The following is a 25,507-nucleotide window of genomic DNA, read 5'->3' on the forward strand; positions in this document are numbered from 1 at the left end:
CTTCAGGCTTTCCCCAAAGGGTGCTGAGAGCAGTTAGGAGACCCCTATTCCCCTGCGTCCGTAGGGACGCAGGTGGCGCTGTGGGTTAAAGCCTCAGCACCTAGGGCTTGCCGATCGAAAGGTCGGCGGTTCGAATCCCTGCGGCGGGGTGCGCTCCCGCTGCTCGGTCCCAGCGCCTGCCAACCTAGCAGTTCGAAAGCACCTCCGGGTGCAAGTAGATAAATAGGGACCGCTTCCAGCGGGAAGGTAAACGGCGTTTCCGTGTGCGGCTCTGGCTCGCCAGATGCAGCTTTGTCACGCTGGCCACGTGACCCGGAAGTGTCTCCGGACAGCGCTGGCCCCTGGCCTCTTAAGTGAGATGGGCGCACAACCCCAGAGTCTGTCAAGACTGGCCCGTACGGGCAGGGGTACCTTTACCTTTACCTTTATTCCCCTTCCAGAGCTACAATATTCCCAGGAGTGGGCTTGATCCTTAAACCACCTTGGGAATTGTAGCTTTCTGAGGTAAAGAACTCTCGGCACTTATAAACTACAGTTCCCAGGATTCTTAGGGAGAAGCCATGACTGTTTAAAGTGGTATGATAGAAAGCACTGCTAATAACAAGGCCAGTGGAAGTGATGATATTCCAGTTGAACTATTTAAAATTTTAAAAGATGATGCTGTTAAGGTGCTACACTCAATATGCCAGCAAGTCTGGAAAACTCAGCAATGGCCAGAGGATTGGAGAAGATCAGTCTACATCCCAATCCCAAAGAAGGGCAGTGCTAAAGAATGCTCCAACTACTGCACAATTGTGCTCATTTCACACGCTAGCAAGGTTATGCTTAAAACCCTACAAGTATACTGCTTAAGCAGTATGTGGACCGAGAACTCCCAGAAGTGCAAGCTGGATTTCGAAGGGGCAGAGGAACCAGAGACCAAATTGCAAACATGCACTGGATCATGGAGAAAGCTAGAGAGTTTCAGAAAGACATCTACTTCTGCTTCATTGACTACGCAAAACCATTTGACTTGTGTCGACCATCAGTAAGAATCTATGGCAAGTTCTTAAAGAAATGGGAGTGCCAGATCACCTCATCTATCTCCTGAGAAATCTCTATGTGGGAGAAGAAGCTACAGTTAGAACTGGATATAGAACAACTGATTGGTTCAAAATTGGGAAAGGAGTACGACAAGGCTGTATATTGTCTCCCTGCTTTTTTAACTTATATGCAGAATTCATCATGCGAAAGGCTGGAGTGGATGACTCCCAAGCCGGAATTAAGATTGCCAGAAGAAATATCAACAACCTCAGATATGCAGATGACACAGAAAGTGAGGAGAAATTAAAGAACCTTTTAATGAGGGTAAAAGAGGAGAGCGCAAAATATGGTCTGAAGCTCAACAACAAAAAAACTAAGATCATGGCCACTGGTCCCATCACCTCCTGGCAAATAGAAGGGGAAGAAATGGAGGCAGTGAGAGATTTTACTTTTTTGGGTTCCATGATCACTGCAGATGGTGACAGCAGTCACGAAATTAAAAGACGCCTGCTTCTTGGGATTGACAACAACTAATGCATATGTATTATGCATATGTTAATATTTAACCTCTTCTTAATTGTGTTGCCTTACATGTTCATTCTATATTGGACTCCATGTAGCCATGTTTAATTTTCAAATCTCTAGTTTCCTGTTCATCACATTGCTCTGAATGTGCACTTTATATTTGACTTTCTTCAGGAACATTTTGTTCTGGATTGTTTTATTTGAAGTTTTAATGTGTTGTAAACCGCTCTGAGATTTTTCTCCCTTTACAAATATAAAGCGGCATATCTTGTATTTGTTTAAAAAGCAATAAAAGCTTGTATTTTAAAAAGCAGTATAGAAATGAAATAATAATAATAATAATAATAATAATATTTTTTTAAAAAATAAAAATTATTACCTTGGAAGAATGGCAGATGCAAGTAATGGAATACATGGAAATGGCGGAAATGACTGGCAGAATCCGAGATCAGGGAGAAGAGTTGGTGGAAGAAGACTGGAAGAAATTTAAAGTTTATTTACAGAGACATTGTAAAATTTTTGAATGTTGATGACACTGAAATGAAATGAAGGGGCTCTGGTAATAGGGTAAGATTGTTTAAGAATGGACTGATGTTAGAAGAAAGTTTGAAATTAACGAATTTGCTGAACCAATTTTTAACTGGAATACAAAAAAGGGAGATGTGAGGAAGTCAGGAAAATAAGTTAATCAAAGAGGAGAAGATAAAAAAGAGAGATTTTTGTTTTTTCTTTTGTCTTTATGTTAATTGTTGTAATTTTTTTTTTGTACTTGTGTATTTTTGAGTTTTTGTATTTTCTTTTGTGTCTTTCTATTGTGTGTTTTAAAATCTTTTTTATTGTTAAAAGTTAATAAAATATCATTTAAAAATAAAAAAATAAAAAAAATCAAAATTATTATTTCCTCCCTCCCCACTTATGGCAACGACAAGCGGCCGCAGCCTGCAAACCGGAAGCGCCTCTCGAGCCCCTCGGCTCTCGCTCTCTTCTGCGGCGCGTCATCGGCGCCGTGACGCCACGCGTCGCTGCCGGCCGGAGAGGAGGAGGGGGGGCGCGTGCGTGCGTGCGAGCTCGCGCGCGTGCGCGTTGGGCGGGGAGACAAGATGGCGTCGCGCTGTTGCCGAGGCGGGTACGGAGAGGGGAGGCGGCTCTTCGTCGTCGTCGTGGTGGTGGCCGCGGCCGGCGGGGACTTGTAGCTGGCAGAGCCGCGGGCGAGCGTGACGAGTACGAGTAGCAGCCGCAGCAGCCGTCATCCGGGGTGAGTAGGCCGGAGGCGGCGGCGGCGGAGGTCGCCCCTCAGGTAGGGGGCGAGTGTCGGTGGGGCGACGCGCCTCTCTCCTCGCCGCTGAGGGGGGTGTGCGCGCGCGCGCGCCCTTCTGCGCAGGCGCGCTTGGGCGGGCGGGGCTGGGGAAGGGGAAGACCCCCGCAGGTGGGGATGAGCCCAGGCTGCCTTGGCTGCGCCCCTCGGGCGAACCGCCATCCCTGACAGGGACTCGGGGGCTTCGCTTCTCCGTCCCCCTGGGAGGGTGGGAGGGCTCGGTGGTCGCGGGAGCCCTCCTGGCCTGGAAGGCCACGAGTTCGAGTTCTGGCCGAAATCAAGATCGCTGCCCCCTCCCTCCCTTCCCGCCCCTGGGGTCTGAACGCCTGTGGCCCCAATCCACCCTCGCGGCCCGGTTGGTCATCCTCAGGTGGCCCTCACTGACGCTCAGTGCCTCTAACTAACTAACTATAAAGGTATAGATTTAGAATATATATATATATAAATATATATATATATATATATATATATATATATATATATAAATATATATATATGAATATGTATATATATGTATAGGTAAAGGTAAAGGTACCCCTGCCCGTACGGGCCAGTCTTGACAGACTCGGGGGTTGTGCGCCCATCTCACTTAAGAGGCCAGGGGCCAGCGCTGTCCGGAGACACTTCCGGGTCACGTGGCCAGCATGACATCGCTGCTCTGGCGAGCCAGAGCTGCACACGGAAACGCCGTTTACCTTCCCGCTGGTAAGCGGTCCCTATTTATCTACTTGCACCCGGAGGTGCTTTCGAACTGCTAGGTTGGCAGGCGCTGGGACCGAGCAGCGGGAGGGCACCCCGCCGCAGGGATTCGAACCGCCGACCTTTCGATCGGCAAGTCCTAGGCGCTGAGGCTTTAACCCACAGCGCCACCTGCGTCCCATATATATATATATATATATATCACACACACACACACCCGAGTTCTTCCCTGTACTGTGTGTGTGTGTATATATATATATATATATGGAGTACTCTCATTTTGACTCAAGAAAATCACCATTTTCTAGTTCAGATTGCTAAAAATAAATACAGTACAGTGGTACCTCGGGTTACATACGCTTCAGGTTACACACTCCACTAACCCAGAAGTAGTGCTTCAGGTTAACTTTGCTTCAGGATGAGAACAGAAATCGTGCTCCGGCGGCGCGGTGGCAGTGGGAGGCCGCTTTAGCTAAAGTCTTACCTCAGGTTAAGAACAGTTTCAGGTTAAGAACAGACCTCCGGAACGAATTAAGTACTTAACCCGAGGTACCACTGTAAATTGACAAAAGTACAAAGATTCACACAATGTTTAGGGTTATGCGTACCTCTGCGGCCTCCCAGAAAAAAGCACTGTGTGTGTCTGTGTATATGTGTATGTGTATATATATATTGTGTGCGTGTGATTTTGTCTTGCCTTTCTGGCCATTGTTGCCTCCGGTTGGCTAAAGAGGGAGAGACTGGGTCCTCTCTCCTGGCAACAGTGGTCACAGAGTTTTGTTTGTTTATTATTGTACTTGTATACTGCTCTTCATTTGTAGGTCTCAGGGCGGTTCACAGCATAGAAATACAAGATGAGGACACAAAAGACATAATAGAAAGAACAACATAACAAACCAACAATTCCCCCCACCCATACAATAGGAATAGGAAAGAGGCCAGTTAAGGAGTGTGTGGGGAGGGTGGGGTGAAAAGTTGATCACTGGGGAGATCAGTTTTTCAAGGCCAAAGCAAAATGGAGAGTTGTATGCATTTGTGTTCCATTCCGTCCAGGCTGGCATTCCTTCTTGAATAGCAATAGGTGACTCATGTTCCTTTGGTTGACTGATGGGAATTGTAAGATCCAATCTACTTCACAGGGCTGTTGTAAGGAATGAAATGCTCCTGATTAGTCAGAGGCCTTTATGTTGCACTATCCTGCTGTGATTAGAGCAGTCCTTAAGGTAAGTAGGACCTACCAACTCTTGGTTGTGTGAGTTGGAACAACTTGAGTGACAGTTGCTTCCCTAAGGTGCCCTTGTGTGTTTGTGGCAGAGGGATAGAAGCAAACTGGTGATTTCCTGATTTGTAGCTCAGACTCATTTTGGTGACTAGCATATTCCAGTTCTGGAAAAGAGAGTGTATTTTGAGTGCTTTGAACAGAGTAAGCTCTGTTTAAATGTGAGTCGTTGGCTGTTGCAATGCAAATAGCAACAGAAGTTCCCTGTTCTGAAATCTCACCCTTGTTGGTTCTTGATAAGTAGTTTAAAGGAAACAACCCATTGGCCTCTGACTTGCATTTTGAGGGAGATAATGAGGGTGTACTTTGTAAGGATATTGTAGAGATTACTGTTCTCAGAGCAGACCCTAGAACAGGTGACTAAGGCTGCCCAAGAGAGGAGATGTTTATTTTATGGAGATATATTTGTCATATATATCCTGCCTTCTTCCAAATAGCTTAGAGCCTTAGACCAGTGTTTTAGCCCTACTACATTTACTTGAGGTAGAGAAAACAAAATAAAAAAATTCCTTCCAGTAGCACCTTAAAGACCAACTAAGTTAGTTCTTGGTATGAGCTTTCGTGTGCATGCACACTTCTTCAGATGTGCAGACCAACACGGCTACCTATCTGTAACTTGAGGTAGAGAGTTCAGGTCTCGCTCCTTCCCTTTGCTGAGCTTAATGGCTGAATTGACTTGACTGTGTAGAACACAGCACTGTCACTGTTTAATGCAGAGTACCAGTATTTCAAAATATACATTTCTCTTGAAGTGAGGAACTGCATCATTTGACAGGTAATAAATTTTTGGCTAGTTTGTTGAAAGCAAATATGTGTATTTATTTAGCAGTATATGCTTCTGGCTGCTTGAAAGGGTAGAGGGATATCACTACTTAACTTGATTGGTGTTGGACTTACAGAGCTTGTGTGTCTTGAGAAAAAAAAATCTCATTTTTGACTGGTAAGATCCCAAAGTATATAAGCATTCTGTCATTTTAATGTGGAGTCCTCTTCTCAAACATCCCATGTGGAATAGCTTCCCATGTGAAAAATCTCTTGGGTCACATTATTTATTGGAAACCTTTATGAAAGGTTTGAAGAATAGGAGACTTTGTTTTGTATGTGATATTCCCCAACTTTGATCCTCCAATGATCCCCTTATATCTTGAGTAGAGCCTAGCAGCGCAGTTTTATTACTGCGTGGGAATAAGCCCAGTTTAACATGAGGTCTCCGTGTAAAACATGCATGGGATTGTGCTGTAACTAATACTACTATTTTCCATTCGCTTCAGAATTGGGAACATAGGTCACCACCTTTCTCAATACACTGTTGCAGGCTTTCATCCCGAAAGCCTTCCGTCTTGTCTTTGGAATAGAATAATGCTTTCACTGTTCTCTGTAGGTAGTTTAGTCAGTTGTGTTTACTAGGTATTCTAACTGGGAAGGGCAGCACAGAAAGGCCTTTTTCTGGCCTGGGGTGGATTCTAGCAACTCAAAATACACACATACTGTGAGGGACATGGATCCCAGCGGAAGTAAATAACTTTTCTAATCAATGTCCATTATCAGTGAAACAGTGTAGTGGTTAAAGTGTTGGGCTAGAACTGGGGAAACCCAGTTTCAAATCCTTGTTCTGGCCCTGAGCTCATCGAGAGGACCTGGGCAAGTCATACACTCTCAGCCATACCTACCACACATAGTTGTTGTGAGCATAACCTTTTGCGGGGGGCATGTGTGCTATCGTGAGCTCCCTCAAAGAAGAGCAAGATTTAAAATTAAAAGGCAAGAGAATTCAGGTGAGGAATGCTGTGCTCTGATTGCTATAATAGGCTTTGTTCTTTTATTTCAATTTTTGAGTTTGCCTGAGTTGGGGAACTCTGTAGGCAATGACACCGTTAATTAGTGTGCAGTGCAACTTCCTTTTACTGAGTCACAGTTACTTCATTTGGCGTGTTGTCTTCTCATGGGTTCCTTGCCAGTCCTCCAGACATAACCTTTTAAAAAATTAGCAGAGGTGATGATGAATGAGACTTTGTTTGGCACAATTAACATACAATCTTAACAGGCTATATATCTACAGTATATTTAATTGATAGATTATTACTGTTATATTCCATCTCTTACCAGAGGTCCTTATGCTGACTTACATGGTACTTGCTCTCTCCATTTTATCCTCCCAACAACTCTGAGGTAGATTAGGCAAAAAGTGACTTGCTTAAGGTCCCACAGTGAGCTGCAAGGCTGAATAGTGTTTTCAACCTTGTGCTCTGAATCCTAGGCCAACACTGTAAACACTAGAACACACTAGCTTTCCAAACTGGTTATTTGGAGCATGGTAAAGTCAGTGTTAGAAACTGGAATAGAAAAGGTAGGAACTAAATGGCTTCTGGGACCTGGGTTGTGGGTACCAAAACAGGATATCTAGTCTCCACTGTGGGGGTCTGCAACACTTTTTATTTATTATTTTGATAAGCATGAGTTAATATGCAATTCACTTTTGCATTGACACAAAAGTGTCACTGGTAACATTGGCAACATACTTCAGTTTTCAAAACACTCTACTCTTTATTGTTAAACTCCTTTAACATATTGTCTATCCCTAACATATACTTTGAGGTTTCAAATCTCATACATTTCAGTAATCCTTGAGTGTCAGCCAGGTTCCAAAAATGGCACCCAGAGTTTTTGAAGTGCTCACAAATGGTGAATATTTTGGTGCAAAATGTGCCTGGCTCCCTGCTAATTTCAAGCCCTGGGTAAAGTTGGAGAAATGAATCTTCTCTTAAAACTAAGGTAGCACTTAGACTTGATGATAATGTGTGCAGCAAGAATTAATTCATGGCCTGAATAACTTTTCACTTTACATTTATAGAAGTTAGCCATGCAGATAAAGGGGGACGAAGCACACTTGGTGATTCCAGCTAAGTTACACCTAGAGTAGACAAGTCCGTCAATTTCACTGGGTCTGCTCTGAGTATGACTGAGTTGAACATCACTCAATTTTATGCAAACATAAGATTCTTGCAAACTAAGCAATGTACACTGCTTGCAATGCTGTTGCAATTTGATCTTCTGTAGAAAGTTAGGGGAATGCCGAGTATTTTGGCTTCCATCCTAAGGCTGGCATAATAAATAGCAAGCAAAAAGTAATCTGAATCATGAGTGTTCTTTAACTTCAGATGTTAACATGTGTGCTGTCTTGTGACAGTTTTTAAAAGAAACATTTCGACTGAGGTTTTCAGATAGGGAAAATGCTCTCAGTGTTCCTCTGTGGGATGATACTTACTTTTAAAGATGTTGAGGAGCTTCAAGAATTAAAAGGACTCTGAACATTTTCAATCTTAACATTGTTTACCTGAAAGTAAGGTCTGTTGGTGTTCAGTACAGCTCACTTAATTCAAATGTGTTGAGAGATGGAGGTGTAAATCTCCATGATACCCTGGCAGCTCAGGCCTTTCCAGTTGTCCAGTGGGCAGTATTAAGTTGCAAAGACATATAACAGGACATTAGAAGCAGAGATGTAAAAATGTCTTCATGTTGATGTTAAATCCTTGACCTGGTACAGAAAAAAACACATTGATTAAATAATTATTAAATGCACAAGTCTCGCTCTGAAGTCAGCCGAACACTGGTAAGTACACATAATAGTGCCTGCTATGTGGCGGTGTGGGCTGCAAAAAGGTTCATTTTGCAGCTTGCATTATCTTCTCTAGTAGCAGGCCAGTGGAGTTACCTTGGATAGTCTGGAGGTTACTGGCTCCCCGTGTGGGGGAGGGACCTCTGAAGCCCCAGGAAAACCCACCGGGACCAACTAGCTACACGTATTGAGGATGACTTCGGAGGGGCCTTGATTCTTTGCTTGTTGCAGGTCCGGTTGAAGTACCCAGTGCCACTATTGAGAACAGTTTGTGGAATCATTTTCACCTTAGGCCAGGGGTCGGCAAGGCATACCAGGCATGGACCGGATCACTCCCGCGGAGATCCTCCCTTGGGCTGCTTCCCGCGTGACATAAGAGACCCATAAATTTTATTCTTTGTTGAGAAAGAGCATGTCTTTGCAATAATTTTCACCATCAAAAACTTTTGATTCCATCGTGCCCTCACACTGAAAATTTAGGTTTTCTAAACCTCATTTTTCCACCAAAAAACTACATTTATACATTTAGTTAGGCATTTATATAATCTTTTGAGTGCTGGTGTATTTTTTCCTGAAATCCTCAGCATGTTATTGAGCGCTGTGTAAAATTTAAAAGAGATCTGATCATTGGTTATAGAGAAACAATATAAAATGCACACAAGGCTGAGGATCTCAAGAGGAACAGAAACACAGATTTCACAAAACTTTGAAGTGCTATAAAATTAAAACCGTTTGAGATAGAGGGGGAAAATTAAAGGGGGTTTCTTTCAACCATAAGGGAAGGGTGTACACCAAGTTTCATCAAAATCCAAGACGGTGGGTGGCAAAACCCTTGTTTTTTGCATTGATTTGATGTGGAATGACCCCAGATGTTTAACTGATAATTGATCACAGTCAGTCCTAGTGATGTTAAATTTTCAAGAATAATCTTTTGGAGAATATTAATGAGAATATTAGAGATTTTCATTTAAAATAGGAGAATATTAATTTTAATGCATTGAAAATGATACCATTTTAATGCATTGAAAATGATACCATTTTAATGCATTGAAAATGATATAATTAGTTAATATACATGTTTATTCATGGGTAAACTTGTTCAGATGGCAACCAAAAACTGTATAGATATTTTTATTCAATGGGGCAATGCCGCGAAGGTTTGATACAAGTAAATTCAGTAATAGACTATCTTGTGCTTCTAATAGCTCTAACACTTAATAACTGTTTTGGTGACTAAAACACAGCTTGATAAACAAAACTATATGCATACATATAAAAAAGAAGCCATTAACATTAAATATATGATCATTATATGATCATATATTTCAGTATGTCAGTCTCTGGTAAATGGCACCTTTTGCCATTGAATGGCACTGCAAAAACCAGTTACTGGCATTAAATAAAAGTATAGAAACGTCAACTGTTTAAATCAAGGCCACCTCACATGCTGCTACACATAATTGTATAGGCCTCGGTAATTTAAGTGTATAAAGCATTAAAGCGACTTTCTGTAAAAAAAATCACACTGTATGTCCAAGGGTATAGAATTGCTTAGAATAAAATCACACCAAAATAGAAAAAAAGGCTGTTACATATAGTTGAAATACATATAAATCCAAATGTTCATCAAATTAAATGAATAGCATTTTTAAAACTAAAAAAAGAAATATGTTTTCTGTAGTTCACATTTCAGAACTGCCACTGGTGAATGAGACAATGCTCAGTAATGTAACTGGATTAAAAAAAAAATCATTACTCATTACTTACACTGGCAATATCACAGCTTGACTTATTATTTACTAGATTTTTTAAATGTGGGTTGTAAAACTGGTTCTTACATTAGAATTTACAGTTTGTGGAGAACATTCTCCGGAGAATTTTCTAGCAGAGAATATTCTCACCTCACACCACTAGTCAGTCCATCAAAATGTCAACTAGACATTCCATTTTGGTGACTGTAACCTTGGTTCAAGGAGCCATAGGGTGCCTAGCTTATATATTTGAGTTTTCAGCATTGGTTGTGGGATCAGTTTCAGCTTATGCTGCCAGCTGAGCTTGATTCTTTCCTACATGGATTATTGTTTTGTGCCATTTAGGTCATGACCCTTTGGGTGTAGCCCGTGTGTGTATTTTCTCAAGGTAATAATCTTGCACATACTTTGAGAATGAGTTACTGAACCCAATGAAAGACAGCAGTTACTTATTATGGTTGAAGACTGTTCTGCCCTGTAGCTGTGCTGTGTTAAAAATTGGACTTGCTTCAGCTGCCAGAAAATCAGCCTGGATGAAGGCTGCATGGTCCTCTGACCCTTGTCCTCAACAGTGGGGGGTTTTTCGGGGGGGGGGGGAGGGAGAGAAAGGCACAAGTGTTCTTTGTGTACAGAGAGAAGGCAGTGGATTGATATGCGAACATCCTGTCTGTTCAACACCATCCTATGAGTAATTTGTATGAATGGGCAAAACTACCTTTTAATGATCTGGAAAATCTTTGGATGAATGACAAGACGGATATTATTGCAGACTATCTTGGACGCGGGTGGTGCTGTGGGTTAAACCACAGAGCCTAGGACTTGTCGATCAGAAGGTCGGCGGTTTGAATCCCCGCAACGGAGTGAGCTCCTGTTGCTCAGTCCCTGCTCCTGCCAATCTAGCAGTTCGAAAGCATGTCAGAGTGCAAGTAGATAAATAGGTACTGCTCCAGCGGGAAGGTAAACCGCGTTTCCGTGCACTGCTCTGGTTTGCCAGAAGCGGCTTAGTCCTGCTGGCCACATGACCCGGAAGCTGTACACCGGCTCCCTCGGCCAATAAAGTGAGATGAGCGCCGCAACCCCAGAGTCGTCCATGACTGGACCTAATGGTCAGGGGTCCCTTTACCTTTACTATCTTGGAATAGTCTTAAGTGTGAAGTACCTTTTAATGTAACTTTTTGTTACAAGGGCAACACAAGAAGACCGCGGAAGGGTTCATTATGCCTTTATTCCAGCTGCCTTTAAAAAACCCCCAACCCTTTGCTGTTCTTGCGTGGCCACTTCTCATCCTAAATTTTCTGTTCCACATTTTAGTTGATCTTGATTGGTATGCTTGCAGTCACTAGTAGACAGCAACAACTTTTACCTGAACTCCCTCAAAAAGGTCAATATACCTCCCTAACCTAAGTAAAGCTCAAAAACTTTGACCAGAACCCCAAAAAAGGTCAACAACTTTGACATTTTTCCCTAAAAAAAGTTCAACACCTGAACCCCCCCCCAGGGGTAGATCGCTGCCAGTTTTTTTATTCTGTGAGTAGATCACAATCTCTTGGGACGTCCCTGTATTGACCATTCCAGTAAACTGTGGATATATCATATTTGTCCAACAGGAGAGCTATTTTTTATTTAACATATTTATAAACTGCTTCACAGCCAAAGCTATTGAAACAGTGCACAATAAGATAAACTACAAATAATAAATATTTTTAAAACAAAAAAACCATTGTTTCAGTTATAGAATTACTGTTTCATTAAATGACTGGGTCACATTTCTGGGAAGGGCTTCTTAAACCAAAATGTCTTCAGTAGCTGCCTAAACATCAAGATGCTAGGTGCTGGTCTAATTTTGGCTGGTAACTGATTCCAGAGGCCTGGAGCTGCAACAATAAAATCCCAGCTTATAGTGCACCCCTGAGGCGTGGTATTCTCAGCAGTGCCCCATCTGACAATATAGGGGCCAAAGTCATTTAGGTAACCTGATGCCAAATTGTTTGCCTTGCACCCTTCATTTATTTAGGAGTAGAAATCCACTTAGCCAACTGTTGCACTTGGTTACTTAGGGAAATACTGTTATTATATCACTACTGAGAACTTTGGGGGCTTATCTAGTATGTGAGAGGCAGCTGTGCTGCAGTGTTTTTCTTATTCTGGTCACAAATTTCCTGTGGAGCAAACTTAAGAGTGGCTGGAACAGCACACCCTTTGGTTCTATAAGAACTCCAGTTGTCTGCACGTGGCCATGAAGCATGGGATTTATTTTATGAAGTGAGCAGCCTTGGCTATGGCACACTGGGCAATTCAGTCAGATTGGAAATGTTCAGTGGATGAGGATGGGAAGGAGGTGACATGCAAAAACGGGGAAAGTATTGGCATGCACTCATTGGCATCATTTTGGCTGTCAAAATGACCTTCCGCATGATGCCCACATCTTTTGTTGGGCCCTTTTGAAAAAAAGCTTATGCAAATTACTTTGTATAGCAATAATAAAAGAGCCTTATGTGTTGAGACCCAATGTTTATCTGCTCCTGCATTTATTTATTTTTACAACATGAGTTACCCAGCTGTCATGCCTCTACGAAGCTTACAATTCGGGCATGAAAGCCACAAATCTCCCATAGCATTTGTGTCTCCTGATATCTCCCTCTCGGTGGGTTACTGTTGCTTATCGGTGGATGAAATGTGCCTAGGCCTATCTATCGAAAGTGTGATATCCAGGATCCTAGCCCTACTCAGCTCCATTTTGTAAATTGTTTGCACCTGGTTTGTGTTTCCATTGAAATACTAAGGGAAAGAGGGCTGGTTAATTTAAGGGAACTGGGCATTAGCTTGTGATGATGTGTGTTGTCTGCTTAATTCTTACTGATTTGCAAAAGCTGCTATAGTATGAAAGATAAAGGCTGGCTTATTATATACACCTCATTGAGGCTGAAGGTGAAAGATGGTAATTAGTATGGAATTGCTCAGTTGCATGAAGACAATAAAAATGTATGACTTAATGTTCCCTGAACAAAATCCAATTACAGGTTAAACGTATAACAGAGAAGCTGAAAATTAAATGCTCGATTTAATGTGCGAGAGAAATATGAGGCAAACCTATTTGGGCCTGCATGTGAACAGGGAGAGATATAGAGGTGGTACTTAAGGGCAAAATGAGAACTTCAACAACTGCAGGATTCCTCTCCCTGAATTTGCTTCTAGCATACAAAGCGGGGTGGGGGAAAGAGAAGTTGCAGACACATTACAGGTTAAAAGCCACTCTCTATCTGCCTCATTTCTCCTGAAGATCTCTTTCAGCCATTTAGGTCCACTTTGACCAGGAAACCAAGTACAGTGGTACCTCGGGTTACAGATGCTTCGGGTTACAGACTCCACTAACCCAGAAATAGTATCTTGGGTTAAAAACTTTGATTCAGGATGAGAACAGAAACTGTGCGGTGGCGGCGGCAGCGGGAGGCCCCATTAGCTAAAGTGGTACCTCAGGTTAAGAACAGTTTCAGGTTAAGAACGGACCTCCAGAATGAATTAAGTTCTTAACCCGAGGTACCACTGTATTGGAGCTATGCTAGAAGAATGCAACTGGGAGAAGAGTTACAGAAGGATACAGTAGTGGCAAGTGAGAAAAGGCTCAGAAGAAGGCTTCTCCTTATTAGGTTTAATGCTCTTTTTCATACAATAAAGCTACTTTTGATTTATCTTTGTTGACCCAAGTCTTCAGTAGAAGTACCACCAGGTTGGCCACCCCTGATCTATTCATTAAAATTATATGGTTCATTTTCATTAGGTTTATCTTTATGAGATGAAGCCAGTTTACTCCCATGTACAGAACTGGGCTTTCCCATGGTCACGCAATGAGCTTGTGGCAGAGGAAGGGCTTTTAAATCAGGGCTTGACCTGCTTTTAAGTCCTAACAAATCTACTTCAGGCATGCTGAAGTCACATTGTAGTCTAAAACATCTGGAGCAGGGGTAGGCAGCCTAAGGCCCGGGGGCCAGATCCGGCCCAATCGCCTTCTCAATCCGGCTTGCAGACAGTCCAGGAATCAGCGTGTTTTTACATGAGTAGAATGTGTGCTTTTATTTAAAATGCATCTCTGGGTTATTTGTGGGGCATAGGAATTCATTCATATTTTTTTCCAAAATATAGTCTGGCCCCCCACAAGGTCTGAGGTTGCTGACCCCTGATCTGGAGAGCTGCAGATTGAGGAAGGCTGCTGTTCTTTCTAGACCATGCTGGCTGTCAAAAAATACTGTTTTGAATCAGGGTCCTAAGAGTAATGGTGAGGGATGTTGCATCCTTAGGAAATGCTTCACAAATGTTGCTGCTCTCCAACAGCATCATGTTCCATGTGACAGAGAGATAAAGATTTGGGAGCACTCCATTTTTATATACAGTGGTGCCTCGCAAGACGAAAAGAATCCGTTCCGCGATTCTCTTCGTCTAGCGGTTTTTTCGTCTTGCGAAGCAAGCCCATTGACGGCTTAGTGGATTAGCGCTATTAGCGGCTTTTAGCGGCTTTTAGCAGCTTATCAGTTTAGCGGATAAGCAGATAAGCGGCTTAGCGGCTTAGAAAAAGGGGGGGGGGACTCGCAAGACATTTCATCTTGCGAAGCAAGCCCATAGGGAAATTCGTTTTGCGAAGCACTTCCAAAACGGAAAACCCTTTCGTCTAGTGGGTTTTTTGTCTTGCGAGGCATTCGTCTTGCGGGGCACCACTGTACATGGATAGTTGCACCACTTGTCACAACAGAGATATCAGTGTGTCTCTTCCAAGCTGCTTTTAAGAAACATTTCTCCCCCTCAAGGTCTGTGGTCTATGAAGTACAGCAGTTGTGACAATAGTGTGGAATAACAGGTACAGTCGATGAAAGATCAGTTCAGAAGAATCTTTATTTGCATCAGCTACTAGCCGTAGCAGTAAATTTTTTTAAAAAAAAATGTACTGAAAATAGTACAGAATATGTATATGAAATACATTTTGGAGGTTTACATCAATAATCAAATAATAGATCTTACTCTAATTGCCCCTGCTAATTTTTTTGCAGTTTTTGCTCTCACTTGAATGACAATTAATGAAAGATATTCTATAGTCCAAGTCCATGCTAAATTGGATCCGGTTTATAAGCAGTGCAATTTGGGAAAAATGGGGAAACTTGCTCCCCACCCTGTCCTGATTCATTCAGAACTGCCTAATTTCAGAGGAGTCTCCTGTTGAATAACTGTATAAGAATAGGTGTGGACATACCTCTGTTTCAAACTTGAATCTGTTGAGTCCTTTATACCAGAGAGAGTACTGTGTGTAGATATGTTTGGGGTTTATCGGGTTTTTTAATATTCATGTCCACTGTGGATTTATTTTAATTTATATTTATTAAATTTATATACCACCCTTTATCCAAAGATCAGAGGGCAGCTTACAGCATTAAAATTTCTTTTGATAAAAGTGAATGTCTTTTAAGTTTACATTTTTGTCACTCCGCAGGATAAAAACTAAAGAGTATATTCTTCTTTGCGATAATACACAGAAAACAAAATGCCCAAAGGAATGCTGTGTCATTGTTCTGACACAGATTTCAATACAGTGATAATTTCACATGACTTCACGTTTTTCTCTCGGCTGAAGCCAAGTGGTTTTGCTTTGTTTAATATCCCCAAAACCTTCATTTTTTTGAGGGAGAGACTCCTTTTTCATAATCCCTGTTCAGTTCTAGCCTGTGTCATGCCCCAGTAATGTCAGGGACTTAACTCATCCTTTGATTTATTTATGCCTCAAGTAATTGGGGTGTGTGTGTTGCCGTGTCCATGTCAAAAAATACTCTTCAGAATACGGTACCTTGGATTGCCTTTAAGTGAAAGTGCCGCCGCCTCAGGTTTTCTGTTGCTGGTAAAGAATAGGAGCAGTTTTGTTGCAACAGGATCTCCTCCAGGTGAGGCCAGGCCTTGAGTTACACAGATGTGCATGTGTGGAAACACTTTTGGAATACCCAGCACATCTGTAAGATTAGATCAGCAGCATCCAGACTTGCAGATTTTGATCATACTGAAAGCGAAGCCGTTAGGCTTGAAGTTTCCTCCTGTCTGCCTGGTGTAAGCTGTGTTGTGGAACGAGTACGCTTGTATACCCTTGGACATTAGATTGTTGAAGGGGCAACAGACAGACCCTTGCTTTGCTGATAATTGATACTGACATTTGACAGTTTGTGGCATAGAGGTTGTGCAGAGGAAAGGGCTGTTGGGTATAGATGGGGGGGGGGGGTCTTGATAAACTGACACTTCATGGTTTCTTGCAGTCATTTTTGCTGGAGAAGCTGTGGATTTCCACTGGATGGAGAGTATGAGTTGGAGGTGTGATGATGCAAGGTCACTAATGCTGTTTCAAAATGTCTTTCAGATTCTAAATGGCTGCTCCGAAGTCAAGGTCCGACTTTCATGGTAAGTGAAGTGTGTGTCTTTTGTTTCAGGTGTGGCAAGGGGAGGCTGTCTTTCTAAACATAGGTTAGGGTGTTCCTAAGCAATTGGATAGGGACACGGGACACGGGTGGCACTGTGGGTTAAACCACAGAGCCGAGGGCTTGCCGATCAGAAGGTTGCCGGTTCAAATCCCCGTGACGGGTTGAGCTGCCGTTGCTCGGTCCCTGCTCCTGCCAACCTAGCAGTTTGAAAGCACGAAGTGCAAGTAGATAAATAGGTACCGCTCCGGCGGGGAAGGTAAACAGTGTTTCCATGCTCTGCTCTAGTTCGCCAGAAGCGGCTTCGTCATATGACCTGGAAGCTGTATGCCAGCTCCCTTGGCCAATAAAGCGAGATGAGCGCCGCAACCCCAGAGTTGTTAGCGACTGGACCTAATGGTCAGGGGTCCCTTTACCTTTACCTAAGCAGTTGGATAAGAAATATTGTGAAGGTATTCATGGAAGAGCTGGCTTCATTGTTGTTTTTAAGCATTTACACACAACTTTTCAGGTACACTGTGTCCCAAAGTGGTGTACAGAATGTTGAAAATGAAACTGTGCCAACAAATAGATTTATACAGCATTAAACAGAATAGCAGTGTAAAGCTAAGTAAAGCCATCAGTCAAAATGAAGCACCTTGAAAAGTAAAGTTTAACTGGGCACTGTAATGATAACTGATGGTGACAATTCAGCTTCACAGAGGGTGAGTTCCAGAGGTTTGGCACCACAGCAAACAAGGCCCTTTCCTGGGTCTCCCCTACTTATAACAGAGTTGGGATCTGTAACCTGAGATGTGGTGAATATCTCTGGTCCCAAAATAGTAGTATTGACTGGAAGGCATTCCCTTTTGACTAGTGACCTGACAGTAGTAGGTTCAGTCTGGTCAGGGGTCAACCCAAAATTAAGCCATCTTCAGATAAGCAATTAGGCCAGCCTTTAATGGGCAGCCTTAACTTGGAAGAAGAAAATGCAGTAGGTTGGAAGACAGAAGAGAAAAACATGTCGTGCTCCACCTGGTGGAGGAGGGGGGATGGTTGTGCATAGACACATAGCCCTTGTTGTGGTTTTCTATCATGTGGCTTTTGCTGAACAGTGCCTCCCCCCCCCCCCCCCCGATGTGATTTCAAGTTGACAATACAAAATTTCTACCTAAAGGAAGCTAATGATGACACAAGTGAGCTTTGCAGCAAGCACAGCTCTGGATTTTTTTTATTATTATTATTAAATATTTTTATTAAGTTTTAGAAAAGACAACAAACATGAAAAAGGAAAACAAATACACAAAAATACAAAATTATAAAATACATAAGAAAAAAGAAAAAATAGTTTCAAAAAAGAAAAGAAAAAAAACACAAAAATCCCTCTTTTTACTTCTCGTCTTTGATTCACTTATTTTCTTGACTTCCTCACATCTCCTTTTTTTGTATCCCTGTTGAAAATTAATTCAGCAAATTCATATCCAATTTATTTGTCTAACTTTCTCATGTAACATAATTATCCATCCAATCTTATTTTTAACCTCGTTGCTAGAACCCCTTCAGTTCATTTCAATGCCATTAACATTCAAAAATTTTACAATATTTCTGTAAGTAAATTTTAAATTTCTTCCAATCTTCTTCCACCGACTCTTCTCCCTGGTCTCGGATTCTGCCAGTCATTTCCGCCATCTCCATATATTCTATTACTTGCATCTGCCATTCTTCCAGAGTGGGTAGATCTTGTGTCTTCCAGTGCTTTGCGATGAGTATTCTTGCTGCTGCTGTTGCGTACATAAAAAAAGTTCTATCCTTCTTTAACACCAGTTGGCCGACTATTCCCAGGAGAAAGGCCTCTGGTTTCTTAGTACCTTTTTTAGTTCATTATATATCATCTCCCAGAAAGCCTTAATCCTTGGGCATGTCCACCAAAGGTGAAAGAATGTACCTTCTGTTTCTTTACATTTCCAACATTTGTTATCGGGCAAATGATATATTTTTGCAAGTTTGACTGGGGTCATGTACCACCTATACATCATTTTCATAATGTTCTCTCTTAGGGCATTACATGCCGTAAATTTAATCCCGGTGGTCCACAACTTCTCCCAGTCAGCAAACATAATGTTATATCCTATATCTTGTGCCCATTTTATCATAGCAGATTTTACCGTTTCTTCCTCAGTGTTCCATTTCAACAGCAAATTATACATTCTTGATAATATCTTGGCATTGGGTTCTAACAATTCTGTCTCTAACTTTGATTTTTCCACCTGGAAACCCACTTTTTTATCCTGGTTAAAGGCCTCTCTTATTCGAAAATAATGTAGCCAGTCTCGCACCTTATCTTTAAGCTTCTCATAACTCTGCAATTTCAATTTGTCACCTTCCTGTTCCAAAATTTCCCAATATTTTGGCCATTTAGTCTCCATATTAAGTTTTTTCAAAGCTTTCACTTCCATAGGTGAAAGCCACCTTGGGGTTTTACTTTCCAAAAAGTCTTTGTATCTCGACCATACATTAAACAGTGCTTTCCTGACAATATGGTTTTTAAAAACCTTGTGTACTTTAACCTTGCCATACCACAAATATGCATGCCACCCGAATACGTTATCATAACCTTCAAGATCTAAGATGTCTGTATTCTCAAGAAGTAGCCATTCCTTCAACCAGCAAAAAGCTGCTGATTCATAGTAAAGTTTCAAATCTGGCAGGGCAAACCCCCCTCTATCTTTAGCATCCGTAAGTATCTTAAATTTTATTCGGGGCTTTTTGCCCTGCCAGACAAATCTAGAAATATCTCTTTGCCGCCTCTTGAAACAATCCATCTTGTCAATAATTTGCAATGATTGAAACAAAAACAGCATTCTCGGCAATACATTCATCTTAATAACAGCAATTCGCAAGCACAGCTCTGGATAGTTCAAGCTGTGTCTCTGCATACAAAGGAAGAAGAGACTGCAAGCTGAACGGCACAGATATCTTCTTTCTTTTGTCCTGCTTGTACAACGTACTAAGCATTTGCCGCGATAAATATTTTCCCCTTCAGTCAAAACACACACCTCCTCCCTCCCCGACTAATGTCTGTACTTTGCCTAATACCAGGTTTGAGTGATCGAATCCGCTAGCATTTTAGAACTGCAAACCCATTCACTCTTCTTCCATAATTTGTTTGCTGCTTGCTTTTAATCTGTTTGGTTACCTGAGACCCTTTTAAATTTCTGAGATTGAACATGGGGTCTTCTTCTGCGAGCAAAGCACATATTCTACCACTAATCTGTACAGAAACTGGACTTATGAGCTGTAGGTCTCTTGTGATTGCCATCCTCTATCAGCTCTTCCAAGGGAAAATTCATTGGTGTGGGACGACTTTAACTGGAAACACCCTGGGAAGAAGAAATATGGACTTCCTCACCAGTTGTGCATTGTCACCTAGATGTGTAATATTTGTTCAGGACTGTCTCAGGTGGCCTCTTTTGCACATAGAAAGAATCTGTACTAAGGTGATCACTATGTATAAAAGGGATGTGATGTTGTTGACCAAGAAGAAGTAGAAAGGAGGAACTATTATTGTTCATTGCAGAGAAGTGCCTATAGTTTTGGGAAGTCTTTACGCAAATTTTGCTCCTTTGTCCAAGAAGGTATTTCAGTTCTGAAGCGGGTTTTTTGTTTGTTTTCCAACAATAAGCATTATTAGTTTGCACCTTTCAGACCTAGCTTTCTCTCTTTTTTTGCATTCTCTTTGTTTTCTGCGCCTCCCTCCTCTGTTTTCCATAACTGACCAAGGCATACATTGTAAGTGCAGAGTACTGATCAATGCACACTGGAGATATTGAGTGGCTGCATGGCTGTGGGGAAGGTGACTCTTGTGTGGATTCTCCAGCATGTGAGTTTATGCAGGGTTACTACACTGGCCATTTAGATAGCAGCCAGTATGGGAGATTCCAAGATGCTCAGAGCAGTTCCTTCCTTGTTTTTCTTATTTCAGACATGGACTTTGAATTGGGAAGCAGGTGCTCTCAGAGAGTAGACAGGATACTAGACAGGATGGGGGCCAGATGGACCAATGGTCTGGCTTGGTGCAAAGCAGCTTAATATATCCAACATGCATGCACCTTACAAGCTGCATAATAAGGCCTGCTGATCCCCTGAATCTGTTGCTCTCCCCTTTGGTTCCTGTTGGCTCTTCTTGCTTGCATAATACTATGAACTGTCCCTCCCCTGCCTGATAATATTGGACAGTGCAGCAATATGAAAAATAGACTTGGGATGCCAGCAGCTGTTGGAAGCAGGTGTGTGAGCTCAAGGTGCCTGGGAACCCCATTAAGCCCATCTCCCATCTATGGAGGCTGTTTAACTGAAGGCATCTGCTGCTGACTATTATATAAGTTCATGTTTATATAAAACATGAACTTTCAAGCATAAAAATAGAAGGCGATTTCTAACTAAAACTGCTAGTGTGGTTATTTTTATCAGTGTTCAGGGAAATTGGGATGAAGCAGTTTTTGGAAGGCTTTTGCAGAACCAGACACCATGTCACATTTGAATTGAATATAAACCCCAACATTCATTTGCTTTTCTGTTGGTTTCAGACTTTAAAAGCCTTGCTGTTACTGGGGATTTGGCCTAGATGGGTGAAATGGGGTTGTATTGACTGACAAATGCAAAGTCACTGATGTGTTTCATTCCCTCTCCTTAGGGACCTTCAGTTACCTTGATGACGTCCCGTTCAAGATAGGAGACAAGTTCAGAGCACCAGCCAAAGTTGGCTTGCCCATTGGCTTTTGTTTGCCTGACTCTCCACAGCTTGTAAGAGAAGCCCAGGTGAGACTTGCTTGTTTTGTACAGGGTTGCAATAGAAAGTCGTCTATAACTTGTGGAGGCTTCCTTCTGCATAAGCATGCTCAGGACTGTGCCTTTAGGTAACAGATTATTCTGCATTAACCTACTATCCAAGATTAAAAGTGTTTCACTCTGAACAACTAAAGCCAGACCCCTCTTTTGTTAACTGCACTGGAACGGCTGCTTCTGGTTCCCTTAAAATAGATTTGGGTAGTTTGTCAACACCTGCCCTGTGCCTGCTTTAATCCATCTCAAAGCCAAATAAGGAGAAGTAACTTCTGAAGCAAGCTTAAGTCATCCATGCAACATCCACCTTTGTTAACCAACAGTAGAAAATTCTTATTGAAGATAAGGAAGAAGAATTGCTTCCCTTGCTTGATTTAAGGGTGTTCTAAAAGTTGCTGGATAAAGGCTTTGTCTTCACAGCTGGTTGATATTGGCCTCACTTAACCTTTGCAAACTGTAAGATAATACATTTAAGGGTTTTAATCCTGTTCCAGGTGAATGCTATCCACTAACACAGGGGGAGTCTGCCTTATTATTTCTGTATAGTTTTTAAAAATAAATCTTTGCGTGCTCTCAAGAAGCAAACAGCAATTTCAGGTCATTTGGAACTGACAACTCTGAAAGACCCTCTAGGTTTTAAAAATAAATAAATCATGGAGTAGAAAAAGGTTTTTTAAAAATGGAATTATTCCTATTTAATAACTTAAGTATTCGGTTAATATTTCATAAAAGAGAAGTATACAATATTGAGTGTAATTCATGATGATTATAATCAATAAATCATTGCATTTACTGGCAACCAGACTACTGCAAAATGGTCCTGCTTCATCTGGGCCTCACCTTTATCATGTAAATGCACAAAGAAGAAAATCTGTGCTGATATCAGCAGCTCTTATTTTTTCCTTAATATATTTGACCACAAGGTTCCAGTTACTTAGCTCTTCTTTATCACCCTCCTCCTTTTCTCCTAACATTGCTGTAGTTTAATCATTTCCCACTTGTCCCCATAATCTCATATTTAATTCTATTTTAGTTTGGCTTTGGCTTTTCTTCCAGTATGTGGGATATAATATTCGGTTTGATTAGATTATTTAATTTCTATGCTGTTTAATATTATAAAAATATATCTAAGCGGTGAACAAAAAGAAGCAGCAACAAACAGCTTAACAAAATATTACAGAAATACACAGTTGCATAAAAAAATTTACATGGATACAGTTACTAATACACATATAAATCAATATCAGTTCATTTTCCTTCTGACAGACTCTTCCTCTCAGCCTCTGGGTTCTCACCCAGGGTCGAAACAAATTCTCAGCTCACCCACAAAAGTCTCACAACCAGAAGAGTTCCTGGAAACAGCAGTCATCACCCTAGTATCTATGTATTTGTTTGTTTGTTTTCCACCCTTCACCCTAAGGCCACAGGGCAGGTTACAACATTAAAAGCACAAGATTAAAAACAGGTTAAAACCACGTACAACCATTATTATTAGGTTGTCTGTCAGTATGCCATATATATATATATATATATAATGTTTTGAAATTTGTTTTTAATGTTGTACACCCCCATGGGATATTTTGATATTTATTTGGTATATAAATGGAATGATGTAGGTCCTAAGAACATAAACCTCAAGTGTAAAGAGGTGCCCTTTCAGCATTCTCCAAAGGCAGTATAATGAAGGCGCAGAAGCATCTCTGTATCTGGTGGTATACTTTCAGTCTTCTGTGTTTCATGTTGGCTCTTGGTTCTGTGCAACGTATCTTGACATCTCATGGCCCGTAATAGGTACGGGCAACTGTGGTGATTCTTCTCTCCCACCCTGGCCAAGCTGTCATGTTAGCATAGGCTAAATATTTGGGGGGGACAAACTGGAGTGCTCATCCTCAGTTTGGTACTGGGTCCCAAATTGCTTATACACTTAGCCATGTCATTAAAAGTACCCCCACCCCACATTCTTGAGAGAGTGTAACATTGCTAATTCTCCTTACTGTCTCAGCATCCTTTGGCATCATTGCTCATAGTATCCTTCTGAAAAGGTTCTTGAAACTGGAGGCATGGTTCCTCTGTAGTTCCATTCCTAATTTGGCAGGGGTTGATTTCCAAAGTAAGCTTTGGAGAAGATGTGTTTGCCAGCATAGCTCCTGCAGCTCTTTCTTACCCTGTTGTCTTGCGTTTTCCTCCCCCCCCCACCCCCAGTATGACTTCTCCTTGGAAAAGAGGACTATTGAGTGGGCTGAGAACATTAAACGAATCCAGGCTGCCCAGCAAGAGGCTGAGCAGAGGGCTGAGGAGGCGCTAGCAAATAAAAAAGCAACCTTCGAGGAGCAGAAGCAAGCAGGCTTCCCGGACAGCGGCTGCCCAGAGAACGCCGTCCCGCCTCCCATCAACCCCATCATTGCTAGCCTGCATCACAACTACATCCTCATTCCTACCCCTGCCAACAGCAGCACCGCAAAGCAGAAAGTTCTGAGTCCGCCCCATGCGAAGGCTGATTTCAACCCGGCGGATTTCGAGTGCGAGGAAGACCCCTTTGACAAACTGGAACTAAAAACACTCGACGATAAAGAGGAGCTGAAGAACATTCTGCAGCTCCATGTTGGTACTCCGGGGCCAATCATGGCCCAACTTCTAGACAATAGCTTGCCCAAAGTAGCACCTGAGTCTGTATTACAAGACCAGGAGGTCTTGGCGTCTTTGGAAAGGGCCAGTTTGGACCTCAAGCCCCTTCACAAGCCAAACGGTCTTATTGCTTTACCGCAGCTGGGGGGTTGTGAAAAGATGTCCCTGTCTTCCAAAGTGTCCCTCTCATCCGTGACGTCGGTGAGCAATATCAAGTCGCTCTCCTTCCCGAAGCTCGACTCGGACGAGGGCGACTTGCAGGCGGCAAAGCTGGTGAGTACGTTCCCCGGCACAGCCTGCCTTCGCAACGGCACTCTCCTCAGCTCGTTGCAGAGCAAAGCCAGCGAACTGAATGGGCACCACGTGGCTGGGCTCTCTGACCTCAGCGTGGACGGTGGCCCAGAGGCACAGACATTGCCCCCCACGTCCAGACTGCCTTCCCTGCCCAGCTCAGTAGCATGTACAGATGAAATCCCAGCGCTCACCACAGCCACGGTGGTAAGTTCTTTGGGAATGGAGACCTTGATGTGGGCAGGGGAGGGAAAGGCTGGGTTGGGCCGCAGCTGGCTAAAATAACCCAAATCACATTTAGATGCCTTGTTGCCATTCTGTTGCTGTTGGGGTGATCGATGCATTGTATTGCATGGGGGTCTACAAGTCTTCCTGCCTGCACTTAATGCCTACAGGTACCTTTATATTCGGTATTTTGTGTTTTTATACTGTAAACTGCCCTGTGATCTCAGGATGAAGGGCGGTACAGTCATACCTCGGGTTACAGATGCTTCAGGTGGCACGTTTTCGGGTTGTGCACCGCGCCGAACCCAGAAGTACCGGGACGAGTTACTTCTGGGTTTTGGTGCATGCGCAGAAGCGCTAAATCACGCTTTGCGAATGTGCAGAAGCACTGAATCGTGACCTGCGCATGCGCAGACATGGCACTGCAGGTTGTGAATGTGCCTCCTGCACGGATCATGTTTGCAACCTGAGTGTCCACTATATATAAATACAATATATTGTATAATAAATTGATGCACAATCTGGTATATTCCTGGGGATGGCTATGCAGTCTGTACCAGGGTGTGCGATGGAAAGTAATTTCTAGGAAGCTGGGCACTTTTAAATCCTAAAATACAGGCATCCCACCCCCCCCCCAGTTATGCAGGGGTTACATTTCGGGGCCCCGTATACGTAAGTGAAAATCGAGTCAGTGGGTAAAAGGTAAAGGTAAAGGTACCCCTGCCCGTACGGGCCAGTCTTGACAGACTCTGGGGTTGTGCGCCCATCTCACTCTAGAGGCCGGGGGCCAGCGCTGTCCGGAGACACTTCCGGGTCACGTGGCCAGCGTGACATCGCTGCTCTGGCGAGCCAGAGCCACACACGGAAACGCCGTTTACCTTCCCGCTGGTAAGC

The 25,507-nt window shown here is 42.6% G+C and overlaps 1 protein-coding gene and 1 long non-coding RNA gene across 3 annotated transcripts in view; one reads left to right on the forward strand and one right to left on the reverse strand.

Moving 5' to 3' along the window:
• The first annotated feature begins 2,621 nt into the window (after positions 1-2,621).
• The window catches only part of UBAP1 (ubiquitin associated protein 1), a 30,951-nt gene continuing 8,065 nt past the window's right edge, over positions 2,622-25,507 (forward strand). The window contains exons 1-4 of the mRNA XM_079994956.1: positions 2,622-2,803; positions 16,594-16,634; positions 21,324-21,448; positions 23,675-24,595. Coding sequence (XP_079851082.1) covers positions 16,601-16,634; positions 21,324-21,448; positions 23,675-24,595 — 1,080 coding nt within the window. The 5' untranslated portion in view covers positions 2,622-2,803; positions 16,594-16,600. The remainder of the gene's footprint in view (positions 2,804-16,593; positions 16,635-21,323; positions 21,449-23,674; positions 24,596-25,507) is intronic.
• On the reverse strand, positions 5,488-23,667 carry LOC307226453. Of its 2 annotated transcripts, XR_013843437.1 has the most exons (3): positions 21,780-23,667; positions 8,176-8,376; positions 5,488-6,814 (listed from the first exon to the last, which is right to left on the reverse strand). It is a non-coding gene; the product is annotated as an uncharacterized lncRNA (long non-coding RNA). The 2 variants fall into 2 exon arrangements; XR_013843438.1 differs by lacking the exon at positions 5,488-6,814 and having other exon boundaries at positions 7,269-8,376.

Source organism: Podarcis cretensis, assembly GCF_951804945.1.
Source record: "Podarcis cretensis genome assembly, chromosome: 11".
Classification (NCBI taxonomy): Eukaryota; Metazoa; Chordata; class Lepidosauria; order Squamata; family Lacertidae; genus Podarcis; species Podarcis cretensis.